This window comes from Bufo gargarizans, chromosome 3 (genome assembly GCF_014858855.1).
Source record: "Bufo gargarizans isolate SCDJY-AF-19 chromosome 3, ASM1485885v1, whole genome shotgun sequence".
Lineage (NCBI taxonomy): Eukaryota > Metazoa > Chordata > Amphibia > Anura > Bufonidae > Bufo > Bufo gargarizans.
In genome coordinates this window covers 596,422,856-596,445,168 of record NC_058082.1, presented here as the reverse complement: position 1 = coordinate 596,445,168, position 22,313 = coordinate 596,422,856, and the positions used below count along the sequence as shown (strand labels likewise).

The 22,313-nt window shown below is 45.4% G+C and overlaps 1 protein-coding gene across 1 annotated transcript in view; it reads left to right on the top strand.

Moving 5' to 3' along the window:
* Positions 1 to 22,065, top strand: part of LOC122933022 (NACHT, LRR and PYD domains-containing protein 3-like) — a 94,169-nt gene extending 72,104 nt beyond the window's left edge. Inside the window, exons 11-13 of the mRNA XM_044287753.1 lie at positions 13,067 to 13,237; positions 18,734 to 18,904; positions 21,769 to 22,065. Coding sequence (XP_044143688.1) covers positions 13,067 to 13,237; positions 18,734 to 18,904; positions 21,769 to 21,856 — 430 coding nt within the window. The 3' untranslated portion in view covers positions 21,857 to 22,065. The remainder of the gene's footprint in view (positions 1 to 13,066; positions 13,238 to 18,733; positions 18,905 to 21,768) is intronic.
* Positions 22,066 to 22,313: the final 248 nt, after the last annotated feature.

Genomic DNA, 22,313 nt, shown 5'->3' with positions numbered 1-22,313 from the left:
GAATGATATGGATTTCTGCACAAATTGGTCATAAAATGTGATCTAATCTTCATCCAAGTCACAACAATAGACAATCACAGTCTGCTTACACTAATAACACACAAAGAGTTAAATGTTACCATGTTTTTATTGAACACACCATGTAAACATTCACAGTGCAGGTGGAAAAAGTATCTGAACCCTTGGAGTTAATAACTGGTTGAACCTCCTTTGGCAGCAATAACTTCAACCAAACGTTTCCTGTAGTTGCAGATCAGACGTGCACAACGGTCAGGAGTAATTCTTGACCATTCCTCTTTACAGAACTGTTTCAGTTCAGCAATATTCTTGGGATGTCTGGTGTGAATCGCTTTCTTGAGGTCATGCCACAGCATCTCAATCGGGTTGAGGTCAGGACTCTGACTGGGCCACTCCAGAAGGCGTATTTTCTTCTGTTTGAGCCATTCTGTTGTTGATTTACCTCTATGCTTCGGATCGTTGTCCTGTTGCAAAACCCATCTTCTGTTGAGCTTCAGCTAATGGACAGATGGCCTTAAGTTCTTATCAAGACCATGGTTATGGCCGTGACTCCTGAACCGCATTCAGTTGCCTGCGGTCTGGTTTTGTTGTCAATCACAGGTGAAGTCTGAAGTATGTTGCCTCACCTGTGGTTGCCGCTGGCAACATTAGGTATGTGGCAGTATAGCAGCCTGAGCTAGTGCTAGGCAGCTTCAGGGCTGCCATCAGAAATTTTGGGGCCCCTTACACAGCTCAAGGCCTGGGCCCCCCTCCTACCCCGCCCCTTTAGAATCCATCCTGACTCCACCTCCCCTCCACCCCCAAGGACCTACCCCCAATTTCATTATTTTTTTACAACTACAAAGACAGTAAAAAATGATAATCAGCAATTTCAGTAAGGAATTAATTTTTGACCAAATAATATGAAGCCTGCTACCACGACAAGGTAGACTCTCCACTAACACTAACTACACTACGTGTTCTAATCTGCCCTAGCAATCTTCCCCATGCACATTTAAGAAAAAACACCTTAAAAGCACAAGGTTTACTGTTACAGTGTTATGGGGGGATCTGTGGATGACTTACTGTTATGGGGGGAATCTGTGGATGACACACTGTTATGGGGGGAATCTGTGGATGACACACTGTTATGGGGGGAATCTGTGGATGACACACTGTTATGGGGGGAATCTGTGGATGACACACTGTTATGGGGGGAATCTGTGGATGACACACTGTTATGGGGGGAATCTGTGGATGACACACTGTTATGGGGGGAATCTGTGGATGACACACTGTTATGGGGGGAATCTGTGGATGACACACTGTTATGGGGGGAATCTGTGGATGACACACTGTTATGGGGGGAATCTGTGGATGACACACTGTTATGGGGGGAATCTGTGGATGACACACTGTTATGGGGGGAATCTGTGGATGACACACTGTTATGGGGGGAATCTGTGGATGACACACTGTTATGGGGGGAATCTGTGGATGACACTCTGTTATGGGGGGAATCTGTGGATGACACACTGTTATGGGGGATCTGTGGATGACACACTATTATGAAGGATTTGTGGATGACGAACACTGTTATGGGGGATCTGTGGATGACGAACACTGTTATGGGGGATCTGTGGATGACACACTGTTATGGGGGATCTGTGGATGACATACTGTTATGGGGGATCTGTGGATGACGAACACTGTTATGGGGGATCTGTGGATGACGAACACTGTTATGGGGGATCTGTGGATGACGAACACTGTTATGGGGGATCTGTGGATGACGAACACTGTTATGTGGGATCTGTGGATGACGAACACAGTTATGGGGGATCTGTGGATGACGAACACAGTTATGGGGGATCTGTGGATGACGAAGACTGTTATGGGGGATCTGTGGATGACACAGACTGTTATGGGGGATCTGTGGATGACACAGACTGTTATGGGGGATCTGTGGATGACACAGACTGTTATGGGGGATCTGTGGATGACACAGACTGTTATGGGGGATCTGTGGATGACACACTGTTATGTGGGATCTGTGGATGACGAACACAGTTATGGGGGATCTGTGGATGACGAAGACTGTTATGGGGGATCTGTGGATGACACAGACTGTTATGGGGGATCTGTGGATGACACACTGTTATGGGGGATCTGTGGATGACACTTTTATGGGGGATCTGTGGATGACACTTTTATGGGGGATCTGTGGATGACACTTTTTTGGGGGATCTGTGGATGACACACTGTTATGGGGGATCTGTGGATGACACTTTTATAGGGGATCTGTGGATGACACTTTTATGGGGGATCTGTGGATGACACTCAACCACTCTCAAACCCAACTGGTCAAACTTGTTAAATGGATCCCAAACACAATATGCACAATAACACACCCCACCCCCTCCAACACTTAATTGACCCCTTCATGGCCTAAACATTTTTTTCAAAGCAGAACACAAAGCTAAATAGGGCTGGGTGGGCTGGCAAGGGAGGGGTTAATAACAATAAGTGATGGAGGATCCTGGCCCTGTGGGATAATCCAGAAAACAGCTTTGCATTTTACCCCCGAGCAAAGACCACACAACATAGAGCTGCCGAGCCAAGTAGACAACATAAGGATCAATATAAAAATAAATAATTTGGAGCCTTTGAAATAGCTCAGCTCAGTATGCGGCACAGGCGACTTTCACACTGCCGTTTCTGGGTCCGCCTGTGAGATCTGTTTCAGGGATCTTACAAGCAGCCCCAAACAGACCAGTTTTTCCCCAATGCATTCGGAATGGAAAAGAATCCGCTCAGAATGTATCCGTTTGGCTCCGTTCCGCCTCCATTCTGCTATGGAGGCGGACACCAAAACGCTGCTTGCAGCAGGCAGGCAGGCAGGCCGCGGCGCACTAATCTGAAGGCGGCGTCATGGCATGAGGCGGCAGCAGGCAGCGGCAGCGTCTGATGTCACCTGCCGCTGCGCAGCTACATTCCTCTGCGCAGCGGCTCAGAGCCTTTTAAAAGGGGAATGCAGCCGGAGCCGGTATACCAGGTATAATACGGGAATCAGCGGAGCGGGGGGGTCGGGCAGGGAATAGAGATAGGAATTTCGGATCTTTCAGATCAATCGGTTCATTTGAATCAGCTAATTCAAATGAACTGATTCATTAATTGGATCTTCGGTTCACTTGCTGAGTCTACTGACTGAAGAGCTTAGGTGGTGCGCATGCGCGGATGCTTGGATTCACTTGCTGACTCGCTGAGTCGGCTCTTGGTACATTGTCTGAGCTCTGACTGAGTGAGTCAGGAATGAAGGGAAGCGGACAGGAGGACTCAGGAGCCGTGTGCCGGGCATGCAATGCATTGTTACCCAGAGTGACAGCAGTCTGACAGCAGGACAACCAAGTGAATGCACAGGGAAAACTGTATGTGCTAAGGTGATAACAGTAACACTGGCTGATAATAAAATAGTCCCCACAGTCCACACAGACATCACTCAGGAAAATAACTAGTGTGCAATCTGTGCACGATTTTCTAATAAACCTGAAGAGAGATTGTCACCCTGTCGGATCCGTCCTGCTGCCGCTCCGTCCCCTTTGACTATAATGGGGACGGGGCGGAGCTCCGGCGCAGCACGGCAGTTCGCTGTGAGAGGCCGCCGGACTAAAAAGTTGGACATGCAGTACTTTTAGTCCGGCGGCCTTTCGCCATGCACTGCCGGCTGCGCCGGAGCTCCGCCCCCGTCCCCATTATAGTCAATGGGGACGGAGCGGCGGTTTGGTGAAATAACAGCAGGACGGATCCGACAGGGTGAACAGCCTGTCGGATCCGTCCTGCCGCTGGTGTGAAAGTAGCCTTACAATCTCATGGCTTCTGAGCAACAGATCGCGTGGTCTTCACAGTCATCTGTCACTTCTCTTATCTCTCTGCTCCTGTCCCTTAATCTTATCACTGCTGCAACAAAAGCATCAGCCTCAGTGTAAACTGTTCTAGTGACTCACGGTTCTTTTAACTCAAAGAATCGAATGAGTCTCTAACTAAGTCGGGTCTTTAGATTCTTTTAACCTGTAGAGACTCATTCGATTCTTAGACTCTAGTCCCTGTACTTGTGTCAGTGACTCAGACTCAGAGCTGCTAGTGCTTGCCTTGCCTCAGCTCTGATTGGTTGGTGGGCAGGGAGGGGAGGGGCTGGCAGAAGCAGCTTCCACTCTAGGATCAGATTGCACTCCTCCCGAGCCCCTCCCCTCCCTGCTGCCAGCGGCTCCGCTATTGTGTACTAGGTCAGACTGAGGAGCTGTTTCACTCGGATCGGCTCAGTCTGAGGAATCGACTCCTCCGGTTCAGTGAACTGAATCGATTCAAATGAACGATTCGTTCATGAACCAGACATCACTAAAGGAATAATCAATTGCCCCCTTCTAGCGATGCAATAAAGTTCAACTGAAGTCACTGACAAATGGGAGGGGGGGAAATTTTTTTTTTTTTTATTGGAACTGGCTGGGCCCCCCCAGGGTCAGGGCCCCTTACTGGGGTATTGGCTGTACCCCCCTGATGGCGGCCCTGGGCAGCTTGCTGTAATGTGCATGCAGTTGCACCTGGCAACCTCTCTTTGTAGGTGTGGCTTTTGTTTGTATGGTGTGCACTTTCCCTGTTTGTTGTGCACAAGCTTTCTGTATGTGTGCACTTCCCCTTTAAGTGGTAGCACTACCCTGTCTGGCGTTGGAAGGGTTAATTCCCTTTCCACTGTGTGTCTCTGTGTGGGTGTGGCAAATTTGGGCTATAAAGTCTCTGTGGCGACCTGAAGCTGAGGGGTTCTTCAGCCATGCTTTGCTGGAGACATCCTCCTGGTTATTTACCATCTGCCAGTGAGGGTCACCCTTGTGGTCATAAACTTTATGTCTGGTGTTAGATGATGTCTTTATGGTCTGTTTATTGCAACTATGGATCTCCTGGTTACCTGTGTGATATGTGTTGTGTGCTGTGTCCCTTAGGGCTGTTTCACACGAGCGGATGCCGTGCGTGGCATCCGCTCCGTGAAAGACAGCCAAGACCCGATGCAGACTGCAGAGGCACGGAGCATTAACATGACTGATAATGCTCCGTGCCTCTCTGGAGCATTATCACAGAGAGGCACGGAGCATTATCAGTCCTGTTAATGCTCCGTGCCTCTGCAGTCTGCATCGGGTCTTGGCACTCTTTCACAGAGCGGATGCCACGCACGGCATCAGCTCGTGTGAAACAGCCCTTAGTGTTTTGTGGACATCAGTAGTCATGCATGGGTTCCAGTCAGCGTGGCTGTGGCAGGTAGGTTTGGAACTGCTTCAGTTCTCCTGCCATATCTATATGTTGTATTTGTTCCCCCATTCCTTGCAGCTTGGCCAGTGAGACTCCTGTTCCTCCGTATCCAGAAGGAACAGGTCGTCTTACCCTGCTCCTAGTTTAGGGCCACCCTGAGGGCTAGCAGGGACTTCAAGGTTCCGGAGTATGAGCCCTCCTACCATCAGGGTCGGCTCATACAGCTAGGAGTCAGGGTCAGATTAGGGATGCGATTAGGAGGTGACCTGCTCCCTAATTCTGTCGCCCTGGCCGAGCAGCGACCAACATCATCTGGCATCGCACGGCTGAGGGTTTTCCCCATCCTCAGCCGCGACAGTTCTCCTGCAAAATGTCTTGATAAACTTGGGAATTCATTTTTCCTTCGATGATAGCAATCCTTCTAGGCTCTGACGCAGCAAAGCAGCCCCAAACCATGATGCCCCAACCACCATACTTTACAGTTGGGATGAGGTTTTGATGTTGGTGTGCTGTGCCTCTTTTTCTTCACACATAGTGTTGTGTGTTTCTTCCAAACAACTCAACTTTGGTTTCATCTATCCACAGAATATTTTGCCAGTACTGCTGTGGAACATCCAGGCGCTCTTGTGCAAACTGTAAATGTGCAGCAATGTTTTTTTTGGACAGCAGTGGCTTTGTCTGTGGTATCCTCCCATGAAAGCCATTCTTGTTTAGTGTTTTACATATCGTAGCTTCGCTAACAGAGATGTTAGCATATGCCAGAGACTTTTGTAAGTCTTCAGCTGACACTCTAGGATTCTTCTTCACCTCATTGAGCAGTCTGCGCTGTGTTCTTGCAGTCATCTTTACAGGATGCCACTCCTAGGAAGAGTAGCAGCAGTGCTGAACTGTCTCCATTTTTAGCCAATTTGTCTTACCGTGGACTGATGAACAGCAAGGCTTTTGGAAATAGTTTTATAACCCTTTCCAGCTTTATGCAAGTCAACAATTCTTAATCGTAGGTCTTCTGAGAGCTCTTTTGCGCGAGGCATCATTCACGTCAGGCAATGCTCGTGAAAAGCAAACCCAGAACTGGTGTGTGTTTTTTATAGGGCAGGGCAGCTGTAACCAACACCTCCAATCTCATCTCATTGATTGGACTCCAGTTGGCTGACACCTCACTACAATTAGCTCTTGGAGATGTCATTAGTCTAGGGGTTCACATACTTTTTCCACCTGCACTGTGCATGTTTACATGGTGTTCAATAAAAACATGGTAACATTTAATTCTTTGTGTGTTATTAGTTTAAGCAGACTGTGATTGTCTATTGTTGTGACTTAGATGAAGATCAGATCACATTTTATGACCAATTTGTGCAGAAATCCATATCATTCCAAAGGGTTCACATACTTTTTCTTGCAACTATATATCTCTTGGTTGGTATATAAGGTGTGCAATATATAAGGTATGTGATAGGTTGTCTGCACACATATCCCTCGGTGGGTATATAAGTTGTGCGATAGCCTGTCTGCACACATATTACTCAGTTGTTATATAAGGCGTGATAGGATGTCTGCTCATATATCTCTCGGTGGGTATATAAGGTGTAATAGGCTGTCTTTACACATGTCCCTTGGTGAGTATAGAAGGTGTGTGATCGGCTGTCTGCGCACATATCCCTTGGTGTGTATATAACGTGTGTGATAGGCTGTCTGCACACATAACACTCTGTGGGTATATAAGGTGTGTGATAGGCTGTCTACACACGTATCCCTCTGTGAGAATATAAGGTGTGTGATAGGCTGTCTACACACTTATCCCTCTGTGAGTATATAAGGTGTGTGCTAAGCTGTCTACACACATATCCCTCGGTGGGTATATAAGGGGTATGATGCGCTGTCTTCACACACATCCCTCGGTGGGTATATAAGGTGTGTGATAGGCTGTCTGCTTACATATCCCTCAGTGGATATATATGCTGTGCGATAGGCTGTCTGCACACATGTCTCTCATGGGTATATAAGGTGTGTTAAGCTGTCTGCACACATATCCCTCGGTGGTATAAAAGATGTGTGATAGGATGTTTGCACACATAATGTCACGGATGATATTGCAGATAGCTGGAAGTTATGGATAAACATCCGACTGGTTTGATCCCAAACTAAGGAGCATAAAGGTGACCCCTGTAAAACTCTAAGAGCTCACCCTGACTGCTAAGCACATACAAGGGTTTCAGAGGTAGACGATTGCATGCCCTCGTACCTAGACTGTGTGACACCTGAAAACCCTATAATAGTGAGGGGACACGACCACCGGCTCCCTGCACTTAATACGGAGGGAGTCAGGGTCACCTAGAATCAAGCCAGCAAAGAAACACAATACAAGAAAGAACTTATCTGAACAAGCAGTAACAGAAGTCTCCAGCAGTGATCACTTCAATCCAGGAAGTAGTATAAACCGCAAAGTGAGGCAGTATGGGAGGGAATATAAAGGGGGGCAATTAGTGTGAATAGGTGACAGCTGGGAGAAGGAAAGGAGATGACAAAGTGAAACCAAAATAAAGAACATCATGCAAGAGGTACAGAAGAACGTCTGCCAGACATTCTCAGATAGCTGGCGGTGACACATACCCCTCGGTGGGAATATGAAGTGTGTGAAAGGCTGTCTGCACCCATATTCCTCAGTGAGTATATAAGGTGTGTGATAGGCTGTCTGCACACATATCCCTCGGTGGGTATATAAGGTGTGATAAGCTGTCTACACACATATTCCTTAGTGTATATATAAGATGTTTGATAGGCTGTCTGCACACATAATCCCTCAGTTGGTATATAAGGGGTGTTATAGGCTGTCTGCACACATATCCTTCTGTGGTTAAGAGGTGTGATAGCCTATCTGTACACATATCCTTTGGTAGATATATAAGGTGGGTGATAGGCTGACTGAAGCGACATTCATCATCCAACACACTCAGGGGGTTCTTTATCTATCAAATAAATACACTGAATCTTATCTTTGTGGTAAAAAGGGGGGGAGGCCTGTATTTTGACTCCAAATGTAAAATATTAATGTATGAAAAATATATTAACCTGATTTAGTAATCCTCTCCAAATCTAGTGTATGCTTATTTGGAGTAAAGAACACCTGGAGGACTCATCAACAGGATTCAACAAGAGTTATATAGACAATTAATAATGCGATTTTTTTTCAGTCTTCATAAGAGTTGATTACTTACAGAAATAGTTTAGGAAAAGTCTTAATCTATTGTCCATGAGTGAATTTTGATAGTCCTTGAAGTATCATGGTTGACGGTCGGGAATCCTTTTCAAAAGACTCCATGTGTCTTCCCTTCATTTTCTCCAGCAACCAACAACCCCCAACAGACTTGAGAGTGAGTGTAAGAAGACCTCCCTCTTGTCTGTCCCTGTCAGTCATTAATACCATAGACACAGGCGTGTCTTTAGTAATGTATGGGCTTATACATTGTCATATATGGTAGACTTCAAATATAGGTCTTGACATTCCCATACAGACCTCCCATTGCCAAGTGCATTACTATAAATGGTGTGTAATGTAATACACACTTTATATTTAATATAAATTAATATTATATCACATATTATTTAACAAGGCCACAGCTTTATTACAAAGACAAGGGGACCTTGTCTACACTTAACTCCCAAGCCGCTGTACTTTCTTCGTAACCTCGCATGCCTGGTCACTGTGGCCACGGTGAGCATGTCTTTGTGGAAACTTTAGGTGACTGCCACTTCTACATCTTCTTCTTAGACAATGTCCTCCCTCCGCCACCGGAGCCGTGTAAGCCTACACCGAGCTCCGACCCCCCCCCCCCCAACAGAATGGAGAGGGCTTTGTCACTGGCATCCTGCAACCCCGATAGAAAGATGTCCACACCTATGTTATTAAGGTGTACCCCATCACATAGCATTAAATTACGGTTGTCACCCTCTAACTGACGATGGCGAACCACTAATCTACCTTTCGACCTAACGTGTCTAGATTCCCGCATGTTCAGCAAGCGTCGTGCCCTCTCGATGCCGCTGTTGTTCCTCGCTCTGCTCCACAATACACGGGGAACTATCTCAGACCAAACAACAACTAAATTATTAAAGAAAGCTGGGAAACGATCAAAGTCCAACCACTTAACGGAAATCAGCTCTAAAATCTTGACTGCACATAAATCGTTGCCGCCGGCATGGATAACCAGCACTGTGGAACCACGGGATTCCAGGCCTCTTCCTATTTCAGTGAGCCTTGTATTTGTACAATGCCTGAAGAACGGCCCGTATCACGAAGATGACACATATATAACTGCGTGACCCTACAGCAATAGTCCGATGTAAGAAACGCGTCCGCCTCAGCAATGGACAACCATTCAACCCATGCCTTACCATGACTGGACCAGGTGGAAGGAGCTACTGCATTTTGAATCAGAGGCATTAATCTGTCAGCGGAAGGTTCCATAGAAAAGGAGGGCATGAGAAGCCCACCAGGTCCTCAGTTGGCTGCAGCATCCTGAAACGATTAAAATGTAAATGAGAAAGAGCGTCAGCCACTACATTACACTTACCCGGCACGTGACATGCCCTGAAAACCACGTTATGCAATAAACACTTTAGAACAAGATGACGCAACAGCGCCAGTACAGGCAGAGAATGAGAGGTTAGACTAATAATCACTATAACTGCCCCTTCATTGTCTGACCAAAACTGAATACGCTTGTTCCTCATCTGAGGACCCCATAATTCCATAGCCACAACTATTGGGAAAAGTTCCAAAAAGGTAAGATTTTTAGTCAAACCGCGATCAGACCAGTCCGAAGGCCTAAGTGATGCCGACCAGCGATCTCCGAATATCGCAGCGTAACCCAAAGTAAAAAGGTGCAGCGCGTCACTGTCAGTTTCTGGGAAGCACAAAACGCAGTCTTATCCTCAACTAATGGAACGGTGCTGTGAAAAAACGAAAAGTCGCCAGCATTGTCGCGCAGACTTTAGACCCGCTTGGACCTATATAAAGGAAATCGTCCAGATAATGCGCAACCAAACTGTTACCAGTCTCAACTTTAACTACCCACTCTAGAAAACAACTAAACATCTCAAAGTACCTACAAGAAATGGAGCAACCCATAGGAAGGCACATGTCGAAGTAGAAGAAACCATTCAACTGACAACCAAGCAGATGGAAGCAATCCGGGTGAACCCGCAGAAGGCTGATTCAATGTCTGATTTGGCCAAGAGGGCCCCCGAGCCTGCTTTCACAATTAGGCATAAAGCCGCATCAAAAAGGGTATAGAAAACAGCCATTTCTTCCTTTGGGATCGCATCATTGACGAAATCCCCTTCCAGAAATGATGAATGGTGGATTAATCTAAATTTAACCAGCTCCTTCTTGGGGACTACACCAAGAGGAGATACCCGTAAATTATAAAACTGAGGCTCCTCAAAAGAACCAGCCATACGACCCAGGGCAACCTCTTTGTCCACTTTCGCCTGTGCCTCCCCAGGGTGCTCCAAGACTGACTTAAGATTACCTGTGAACACAACCGATTGATGAGGTAGATGAATCCAGAAACCAGCCTCAACCTTCAAGAAGCCTGACGGCCTTCTGTCGCCTGGGCCACTGTTCGAGCCACTGGTGCATCCTTTGCACGTTCAACGGGGTCCTCCACTCTGGTAGGAATGGCAAGAGTAATAGTCTTGTCAGAAGACTATAAAACCAATAGATGGCGCTGTTCATGAGTCATGAACAGCGCCATCTATTGGTTTCATAGTCTTATGACAAGATTATTAGTGTAGCCTTTTGCATGGAAAATTTGCGATAAAAATTCACAATTAGAATATTTGCGATCTACACTACTCATGAACAGCGCCATCTATTGGAGTTATAGTCTTGTCATAAGACTATGAACCCAATAAATGGCGCTTTCATGAGTCATTACAAGCAGGGCAATAGTTCTCAGATACACCCTAGCAAGCTTATATTACCGCAGATAAAGTGCTAGATGTGTGAATGATAGCAGCAATCCGATATACACCTCAGTGTTAGCGCAGGCTATTATATGCTGAGTGCTACACGGTGTGTGGACTCTGTTGAGCTGTGTGCCCCACTTACTAGCACCCCAACAAGATCTGGCCCGTAATAGAACAGTACTATCCTTGTCCGTTATGCGGACAATAATATGTTTGAACGGAAGGGAAATACGGAAATGGAAGGCATACGGAGTACCTTCTGTTTTTTTTTGCAGATCCATTGAAATGAATGGTACCGTGCACAGTCCTTATATGGAACGCAAAAAACGGAACGGAAACGGAAAAAAAGAGTTTACAATAATCAGACATTTACTCTAACTTCAGTCGCACGCCTGTGTGAGGGGAGTCTCCCTTCTTCCTTACATGTAGTCTCTCAGGGTTTACAATAATCAGACATTTACTCTAACTTCAGCCCCTCGCCTGTGTGAGGGGAGTCTCCCTCTCCCTCACACGTAGTCTCTCAGGGTTTTCAATAACCAGGCATTTACCCTGTCTTCAGCCACACGTCTGTGTGAGTGGAGTCTCCCTCTCCCTTACATGTAACTACCAAGGCTTTTCATTAACCAGGCATTTACTCTGTCTTCAGCCACACGCCTGTGTGAAGGGAGTCTCCCTGTCCCTCACACGTCATCTCTCAGGGTATAGCAATGAACAATATCATTTTAACAACAGCTAAGGCACTGGGAGATGATTCTAAAATGACTATGTCGAACAAACTTAAACAACATATATTCTCTGTCCTGGGGAATGCTATGCTCACCACTGCTGCCTGCACGTGCGTCTCACAATGGCGGACCTCTCAAGGTCCTCTCAGGACTCCCTAGTAATCTGCGGTGTGCACTGCATGGTTCACCCGCCGGCCTCTACCCTTGTCGGTAAACCAGTCTCTGAATCTCCTATTCCGACTTTCAGCCAAGTCTGTGGCCTGCTTTGTGGCTAACAGAGCCACAGCCCTTGGAACCTGCTCATTCAGCAGCTCAGCTCCCACTGCCTCACACAGCAGACATCTACCTTTCTCTATCTATTTCTGAGCAGCACCCCATTTGTACATCCTCCTATATCCCTAACATACTAAGGGGCCAATACAGAGATTGCTGGTTCCAGTAGTGCAGACCAAGGTTTTCTTTTTTCAGAGGAATGAGTCTTTAATGGAACCATTATGGTATATATATATATATGTATGTATGAAGTGCAAATAAACCCTGCAATTTCACCACTGTTTTGGTTAACTATTTTACCAAATAACCGTGTCTCTCTAATCAAAGACTGAGCGAAGACAGAGCCATGACCTGTAATAATGTCAGGAGGAGAATGGGAGACACAGATTGAGGGCCACAATAGTTGGTGGAGGGAGGAGAATGGGAGACACAGATTGAGGGCCACAATAGTTGGTGGAGGAAGGAGAATGGGGGCTACAGACTGAGGGCCACAATAGATGGAGGAAGGAGAAGTCTCAGCAGCTGATGACGCTGACACAAGTTCCTCCAGCTTTATGACTATTGTACATTCATGTGCTGCCATCATCACTGATTTATGACATGCCATAAAGTGAGGACATTCTTCGGGGATTCTGGATTTCTAGGACATGGACATATCATATAGCTGCCGCCATTCCTGACATCCACCACACACAAGAGGCGGCTTCTAGTGAAGACTTTTATAGATTTTACTAACAATCTACAGATTTTATACTAACGCTCTATGGATGCCTCAACCACATCTCATCTTCTTATTCTTACAGTTTGGCTAATAATGATCTACCTGACACATCCTGCATCCAATTGGCATCTGTAATAAGGAATAACCAGTCCCTGAAGATACTTGTCCTGTCTGGTAACTGTCTGTCTGGTCCTCACTTCAGTGACTTGATGGAGGCTCTGTCCAGTCCGGCCTGCAGGATAGAGGAATTAGAGTGAGTATCCTCCGCACTATTGTTACGTCTATGAGATAAACTGCTGACTGCTTCTTGATATCAGACGTCTCTATTAATTAACCAGGTCCAGTTGTGACAGCCTCCACTGCCCACTTAAAACTGCAGCCCTGGACTTGGCACTATCTGCACTGTCTTTTGTGCCATCAATTGTGCCAAATATGTTTACACTTTAAATCTGTGCTGCTTGGTGGACGACAGACTAACCAGGTTCCTTTGAGAATTATTCCGATTTCTTTCTACTTTAGATTTTAGAGGGAGTGAAGTTCACAATGTTGATAGAGTAAGATATGTTTGGCCAGTCTCTTCCACGTAGTTTGATTTTTGAGGGCTCCAATAGCTTCTGGGAAATTGTGCTCAGCTTTGGAGAACGTGCAGTTTATCGTCCTTGAGAGTAACACATCAACTACAGATCTCATCGTTTTTGGCCATATCTAAAGTCTTTCAACCCCCGGTCATATTGATATGCAGCTGTAAGTGCACCATGTTAGGAACGGCAGCTAAAACTTTCAATTAGTAAGGAGATAAGGAGTTCCTGCCCAAGGAGTCACAACTCATACATCTCAAAGGGTCTTGCACCCATGTTTCAGCCACAAAGCTGCCAGAATTGTTTTTCTTGAGATCTTGTACCTCCATTATGCACAGAACTGAACTGCTCAATTCAGTTCGCCAACGCTTTGGCGATTCATTTTGGAAGAATAGTGCAAAATGGCACCCACCATTTAACATTTAGGACACTATTGAGGAAAACAGGGCAGGGAAGATGAAGACGAAGACTCACATTACACTGGGCGGATCCTTGGTCAGTGGGCTTGCCCAAAATGCTTTGTAGTCAGCCTGACAGCCAATCAGGCAGGATATTGGCTGGTGTATCAGACATTCTGTAAAACTCCCACGCAAAGCTCAGCCACTGGTGTGCCGGTCCTATCTGCATCTAGACAAACAAGACACCAGCCATTTTAGAGACTTGCAGGGACAGTGTAGAGATATATTTAGTTAGGTAGATTAAATTATTATGTAGAAAGTCAGGTTTTATTATTAGGGACTGGATAGGGGTAGTTAGTGTATTGCGTGTCTGTTACAGGTGTGGAGTTTTTAACTTTTTAGGTGTTACACTGCTAAAGTCAACCCGTGAACTTTTAAAGAGACAGTACTCTCTTTATGTGCAGGAGGTAGCTTTTGTTTTTTGCAAAAAAACAGTTGCAAAGCTTCTACAGTTAATAGATGCACATACTAAGCCAATGGCGAATTATTATAATATGGGCGTTTTGGGTGGTTGCCTGGTGCCTGAGCCTACTAGAGGGGCTCATAGTCGCCCAAATTACTGCTGCATTCATGATACTTTAGAGAGAGGAGGGTCTGGTGAGGAACAGAACAATTAGTAATGAGTTACAATAATCAAGACTAGATGGATCATGGCAACAATGAGAGTTTTTGTTGTTTCCAAAGTAAAAAAGGGGCAGATTCTAGAGATGTTTTTGAGGTGCAGGCAGCCTGAGCAGGCAAGAGACTGAATATGGAGGTGAAGGAAAGATCTGTGTCATACATAATACTGAGAAAGCGGACATGCTGTCTAGGCATTATGGTAGGGCCACAAACAGAAGGAGATACCAGGTTTAGGTAGGTTAGTAGATGGTGAAAACACCAGCAGTTCAGTTTGAAAGATTCCATTTCAGATAGAGAGAGGACATGACGTTAGAGACAGCAGACAGCCAGTGGTTTTCTGTAGTACAGAAGGGGTGATGTCACGGGATGAAGTGTATAGTTGTGTATCATCAGCATTGAGTTGATACTTGAAACCAATTCTGCTGATAGTCTGTCCAATAGGGGCTGTGTAGAGAGAAAAGAGGAGATGACCTAGGACTGAACCCTAAGGAACAGAAGAGGAAGAAGAGGGGTAGTAGACCAGAAAGATAAGAAGAAAACCAAGAGAAAATGGTTTCCTTAAGGCCAATAGGATTGGAGCATGGTGAGGAGGAGATGATGGTTTCAATGTAAATGCTGCAGAAAGATCGAGGAGAATTAGTAATGAGTAGTCGCCGTTGCATTTTGCTGTCAGGAGGTCATTTGTCACTTTAGTGAGGACAGTTTCTGTAAAATGTAGGGTGCGAAAAACAAATTGTAATGAATAAAGGAGAGAATTATCTGAGATATAGTGGATTAGGTGAGAGTAGACCAGATGCTCCAGGAGTTTCAGAGATGAAAGGGAAATTAGAGACAGGTCTGTAGTTAGTTACGCAGGACGGGTCAAGAGAAGTTTTTTTTTAAATAATGAGGTTATGACAGAATGTTTGAAAGAAGAGGGGGAGATACCAGAAGAGAGAGACAGGTTGAAGATTTTAGTTAGGTGAGTAGTGACAGCCGGAGAGAGAGACTAGAGGAGGTGTGAGGGAATAGGGTCAGTAGTGCCTGGAGACTTTTTCTGTTACTGGGTCGAATGTGGAGAGTGCGCCAAAGGAGATGCGGGAGGAAGGATTCAATGATCAGGGTCGGATTACAGAGGACCTTTCATGATTCTGAACATTGTAAGATAACTATCTGGACATGTAGAGCGGCGCCCAGGGATCTCACTTCACTTACTATTATCCCCGGGCGCCGCTCCGTTCTCCCGCTGTGGCCCCGTTACCTTCTCCTGCTCTGTATGGTAATTACTACTATCAGCAAACCAGGGAGTAGTCTGCCCTGTTTCTCCCTGGGCGTTCCTTCTCCCTTGCTGTAGCGCTGTCCAATCGCATCCAGCCTCATCGGTCACATGGCCTAGGTGCAGCTCAGCCCAATGCAAGGAATGGCGCTGAACTGTCACACCAAGTAGAGCAGTTATGCAATGTACTATATGGTGCTTGGTGAGCAGAGATAATATACTACAGGGGATTACAAAAGTACTGCTCATGCAGTAGTACTGTGCATACTGTTACACCAGACTCTTGTATAGATCATACACAATCCAGCCTAAGGTGTGACATAATGCACAGGACTACGTTGCATAGATAATGGAAGCACTGGCCTGTGTATGACGTAGCACTGTGCACACTCTAGCTATTGGGGAGATTTATCCAAACTGGTTAAGAGGAAAAGTGGCTTATTTGCCCATAGCAACCAATTAGATTCCACCTTTCATTTTCCAGAGCTCCTTTGGGAAATGAAAGGTGGAATCTGATTGGTTGCTAGGGTCAACTAAGCCAGTTATACATTACACCAGTTTTGATAAATCCCCCATTGTCTCTTATCAGCTGCTGCTCATCCCAGATACCAACAAGTGAATAAGCCTCCTCTGCCTCCTGTGGGGTTACTGGAAGGACACAGTCTGGAATCCTGAGTAATGGCTTCAGTGTCTGCATCCCCTCCTGCCCCGACCACAACAGTTGCAGGCCGTGCAGAGTATTGCACCTCACACTATCCCACGTCCTGCAGACCAGTCGGCTGTTACACTGCCTGTTCTGGTTATTACACAGGCTTGCTGGTGCCGACCTAGTCTAAATCTAGTGAGTAATCCCCAGTGTCTGTATGGTGCACTCACCAGTTCATTGTGGGATGTAGCTTCTGGGCTGCAGGCCTCAGCAGGAGACAGATCACAAGAACTTCTGCCGGCAGGTGAAGACAGGGGGCGGAGCCAGTGCTCTGTGGGCAGCAGACAGTGTGGCGGACTCCTTAGTGTACTTTCACACTTGCGGCAGAGGATTTCGGCAGGCAGGATCTGGCAATCCGGATGCAAAGAGATGCATTTGTGAGATGGATCCGGATGCGTTGCAATACCGGATCCATATTTCCGGTTGTCATCCGGAAAAGCAGATCCAGTATTTATTTATTTTCTCATTTTTAACTGCAAAACCGGATCCGTTTTGCCGAAACACTTGGGGCCGTATGCGGCATTAATGCATTTCAATGGAAATAAATGCCGGATCCGACATTCCGGCAAGTGTTCAGGATTTTTGGCTGGAGAGAGAACTGCAGCATGCTGCGGTATTTTCTCTGGCCAAAAAACGTAAGAGGGACTGAACTGATGCATCATGAACGGATTGCTCTCCATTCAGGATGCATTAGGATAAAACTGATTAGTTTTTTTCCGGTATTGAGCCCCTGTGACGGAACTCAATACCGTAAAACAAAAACGCTAGTGTGAAAGTACCCCTATGACCAGTTCAAGCCTGGTATGGGGTAACTGGGAAAAAGGGGGGATAATAGCAAGAATGTATGGAGGGGGAGCCTAGACCTGACACCAGCCGGAAGAGAACACACAAGGGAAGTTGAGGCTCTGAGGGGCAGCCAGGTCAGGTGATCTCCAATGTCGGGCCTGCTCTTCTATTCCTGTCTGAAACAGACAGGAATAGAAGACCTCCGAGTCCTCTCACAGGGTTCGCCCTATGGTTACAACGGCCCTGGGAAGAAGTGTAGCAGTTACTTGAGTCCCTTCTCACTCTCCCAGGTCACTCTCCTCTCCCTCGCTCATTCCGGCCTGTAGTTGTTAGTGACATGTAAATATGAATAAGTAATGAAACCTGGGAGTTTGGGGAGGCTATGGGCCCCTTACTGACTTTGGGCCCGAAGCTGCCGACCCAAACCCCCCTATTATAATTGCACTTAGAAACTGGACTCTGATTTCCTGCCTCTTTTAAATAGGTGGCCAGATCTTCAGCACAGAGGTCTGTTCTTGGTGCCTGCACTTTTGGACTGATGAGGGACTGAAAAGTGTCAAAGATTTTTTTGGGGATTATTGGACAGTGAGGAAATCAGGGTCTTAATGTAGGTCTGTAATAATCAATACCAGCAGAATCCAGAGAAACCCTGAATGTGGTGTAATGTCTACTAATAATCCATCCCCCAAATAACTGACTGAGCGAGGGCAGAGCCACATGTGTCCTGTAAAAATGTGAGGAGGATGGTGGAGGAAGGAGAATGGAGGTCACAGGAGCCACAGACTGAGGGCCACAATAGATGGTAGAGGAAGGAGAATGGAGGCCACAAACTGTGGACCACAATTGATAGTTGAGGAAGGAGAATGGAGGCCACTGTCTGAGGGCAACAAAAGATGGTGGAGGAGGGAGAATGGGAGCCACAGATTGAGGGCCACAATAGATGGAGGAAGGAAAGCACTGATGATGCTGCCACAAGTTCCTCCATCAGCTTTATGACTATTCTACATTCATGATAATGGATGTCGGGCGGCACTGCTGTTATGGGTGCACGGTCCACGGGTGTCCCCCAGGTACTTGATTAGATTGTCTTCTATTCTACATTCAATTTATGACATGCCATAAAGTGAGGACACTCCTCAGGGGTTCTGGATTTCTAGGACATGGACATATCATATAGCTGCCGCCATTCCTGACATCCACCACACACAAGAGGCGGCTTCTAATGATGAAATTTATTAATTTTACTAACAGCCGGGGACATTTTCTCTCCACATCCACAATCTACAGATTTTATACTAACGCTCTGTGGACGCCTCACCCAAATCTCATCTTCTTATTCTTACAGTTTGGCTAATAATGATCTATCGGACACTTCCTGCATCCTTTTAGCATCTGTATTAATGAATAACCAGTCCCTGAAGATACTTGACCTGTCTGGTAATCCTCTGACTGGTCCTTATGGCACCGACCTGATGAAGGCACTTTCCAGTCCGGCCTGCAGAATAGAGGAACTACGGTGAGTATAAGAGATGTGTACAGAACTGAGACATGTGGGGCACAAGTTATACATGGATTTTATTCAATTTTATGCTCCACACCATTGTTATGTCTATGAGATAAACTGCTGACTGCTCCTTGATATGTGACGTCTCTTCTAATGTCTGACTAATGCACCAGGTGCACCCGCTATGGGAGCTGGGGAACAGTGTGGAGGGAGAAGCTCACTTGCAGGACCTCAGCTAAAACATAGCCATTTTAAGGCACCGCCTCCCAGAAGTCCCATGCACTTAACTTTTTGTTTTATCATAGTGAAATATAGTGGGCACACCCCCACCTGAGCTCCAAACTTTATTATACAGTTAATAAACAGTTATAAACAGTTATAAACTGTATTATGATTATGAATTGAATAAATAAAATTAATCAAATATAATACAACAGGGTAGTATTTTAGGGTACATATAAATTAGGAGGGCCCTTGCTATAAAAATAATTCATTAATCTGGTCAAATATAAAATATATAAAAAATATCCATGCACTGCGCTATTGCACGTTTATAAAACTCATTCATATAAATGAGGAGGAAACAATACATATTACTTTACCATCTAGTTGCCAATTCAAAACAATTGGAAAAATTATAGGAAAATATTGGCATCATAATATATCAGTACACTTCTGTATATACTATATATCTGTAGACACTGCATCTATTAGCCCTTGTACCTTACATATCAGTACACTGTGTTTATACTATGTCACAGGTATAAGGTATAACAGATGCAGTATGTACAGATATATAGTAATATATATACAGAAGTGTACTGATATATCTGTACCCACTACATCTTAATAGTCTCTGTGTGTGTTACACTGCTGCTACCTGGATGCCGTTGATCCCCAGGGTTAGGCTCCAAAGCAATAAAGGTTAGAGTTGTAGGAGGAGGTGAAGAATAAGTCGAGTCAAGACGTTATACAGTTCAACTGCTTTACTTGAATCAACTTTCATCCGTACAAGTGATCTTTCTCTTGGCTCCAGCAGGTTTTAGCATAAACTGGCAGGCAAACTGGGATATTCTGCTTTATCCTTCTCTGCTGTGCTAAACTCTGCTTTAGTCTGATATCTGGATTTGCTGACTGTTCTGGTACGTTTGGAGTGGGGAGCCTTTGGCTGTTGATCCCCTCACAATACTCTTAGTCTGTAAGGAGTCATGGTGCTCCAGGAGCTGCTTCCCTCTCGAAAGACTCCTGCTGCAGGAGGGGGACCTTTTCCTTGCTGTTACATCTTGACTCATCTGCTTCCAACACTAAGACTCACTGACTAAACACTTCCTGCCGCCCCTCCCTTGGTAGGAAACAGGACTAGCCCACTTCTGCCCAAAAGGGGGAGAATGGAATGGTAAGTTCCATTCTGTCTAAAGATCTCTCTGCCATATATGCTGCCACCTGCTGGTGAACCAGGCACATTACATGAACAGCTTCATAGCAAAACTTTTAATGCACAGTGTAGGAGGACCTAGAATCAATACACAGATTAAATTAGTGATAGGTTATCAAAGACAGGGTGTAGAAATGGTAATACCACTCTGGGGTATTACACTTGCACAAGAATGTAAACACAGGCAAGCGTCGCAGATCACAACTATGCTGGAGGAGTCAAAATGCACTCAGAACTTCATTATTTGACATTTACTGTGATGCTATAAGGTTGAATGCTGGTGCAATTTATCTTTTGTGTAACCTGAAAACCCCTTAAAGGGGTTAATGTCTACTGGGATATCATAAAAGCTCCTGTAGGTGTAATGTGAGGGTTTTCCAATAATTTTATCTGTATAGTATGTATATGTCAAAGAGCATTAAGTGGTTTAATAGCAATCCTCTCCCATACAAGCAAAAGAATCTGCAGCTGAAATCCAATGTTCTTGATCCTTATCTAAAACTGAGGGAGAGTCAAGAGACCCCATACACATTGAATGGTCTGCCAAACTTCTTGAACTCTACAGGTCTGGATGACATAGATCTAAATGTATGTGACCAGAAGTCCAAAACAGTGGAATATATTGTGGGCTACTGATCAATGCTTGGTTGTGCCCATCTTTACTCATCACCAGGTTGTGCCTTATTTAGTCATCACCGGGTTGTGCCCATCATCACTCATCACTAGGTTGTGTCTTTCATTACTCATCACCAGGTTGTGCCCGTCATTATTCATCACCAGGTTTTGCCCGTCATTACTCATCACCAGGTTCTGCTCATCATTACTCATCACCAGGTTCTGCTCATCATTACTCATCACCAGGCTGTGTCCATCGTTATTCATCACCAGGTTGTGCCCCTCATTACTCATCACCTGGTTGTGCCCATCATTACTCATTACCAGGTTGTGCCTGTCATCACTCATTACCAGGTTGTGTCCATCATTACTAATCACCGGGTTATGCCCATTATTACTCATTACTAGGCTGTGCCCGTCGTTATTTATCACCAGGTTATGCCTATTATTACTTATTACCAGGTCGTGTCCGCCATTACTCATTACCAAGTTGTCCCCATCATTACGCATCAACAGGTTGTGCCCATTATTACTCATCACCAGGATGTTCTGATTATTATTCATCAACAGGTTGTGCCCGCCATTACTTATTACCAAGTTGTGCCCCTCAATACTTATTACCAGGTAATGACACAGGCGGTGTCATTTCCCCTTCAGGAAACTGGTGTGACTGTAGTAATAATTCTCCCAGTATCACTACTGGAAAACACACACAAGATTGTACAGATCCCATCCTCAGTTGATCAATTCACTGACTGATCTGAGGTCATAAGGAAACCTCACAATACAACCTCACTAATGCTGGGGGTTCGGTTCTTTGTTCTAGGATATGGGGCAATGAATGGTCTGAAGAGGAGGAGGAAGCCATCAGAAACATGGAAAGTCTGAAACCAAATATGAAGATATCTTACTGAACAGACAAGAAGCCGGACTATCTATCTTTGATGAGAGGATAACAGGACTTTTGATGGTGAAGACTTGTTCAGAGGCCTGGTAAAAAGGGAAAGTATCATCAGAAAATTTGCTGTTTAACCACTTCCTGACATGGCGATTTTCTGTTTTTGCATTTTCATTTTTTATTTCTTGCCTTCCTGAAGCTATAACCATAGCCATATGAGGGCTTATCTTTTGCCGGACAAGTTGTACTTTCCAATGGCAGTATTGTTTTTTTTTTATTTTATTGTTTTTATTTGGGGGAAAAGGGGGTGATTAGAATTTTTTGAAAAATATTTTTTCCTTGCAGAGCATTCCTAAGGAGAGATAGTACCCCCCAAATCCTGACTTAGCCTCTTACCCAGTTAAGCCAGTACTCTCTGCTCTGCACTGAGAGGCAATCACCCAAAACAGCTGTCTGCAGATGAGGTGCTGGCT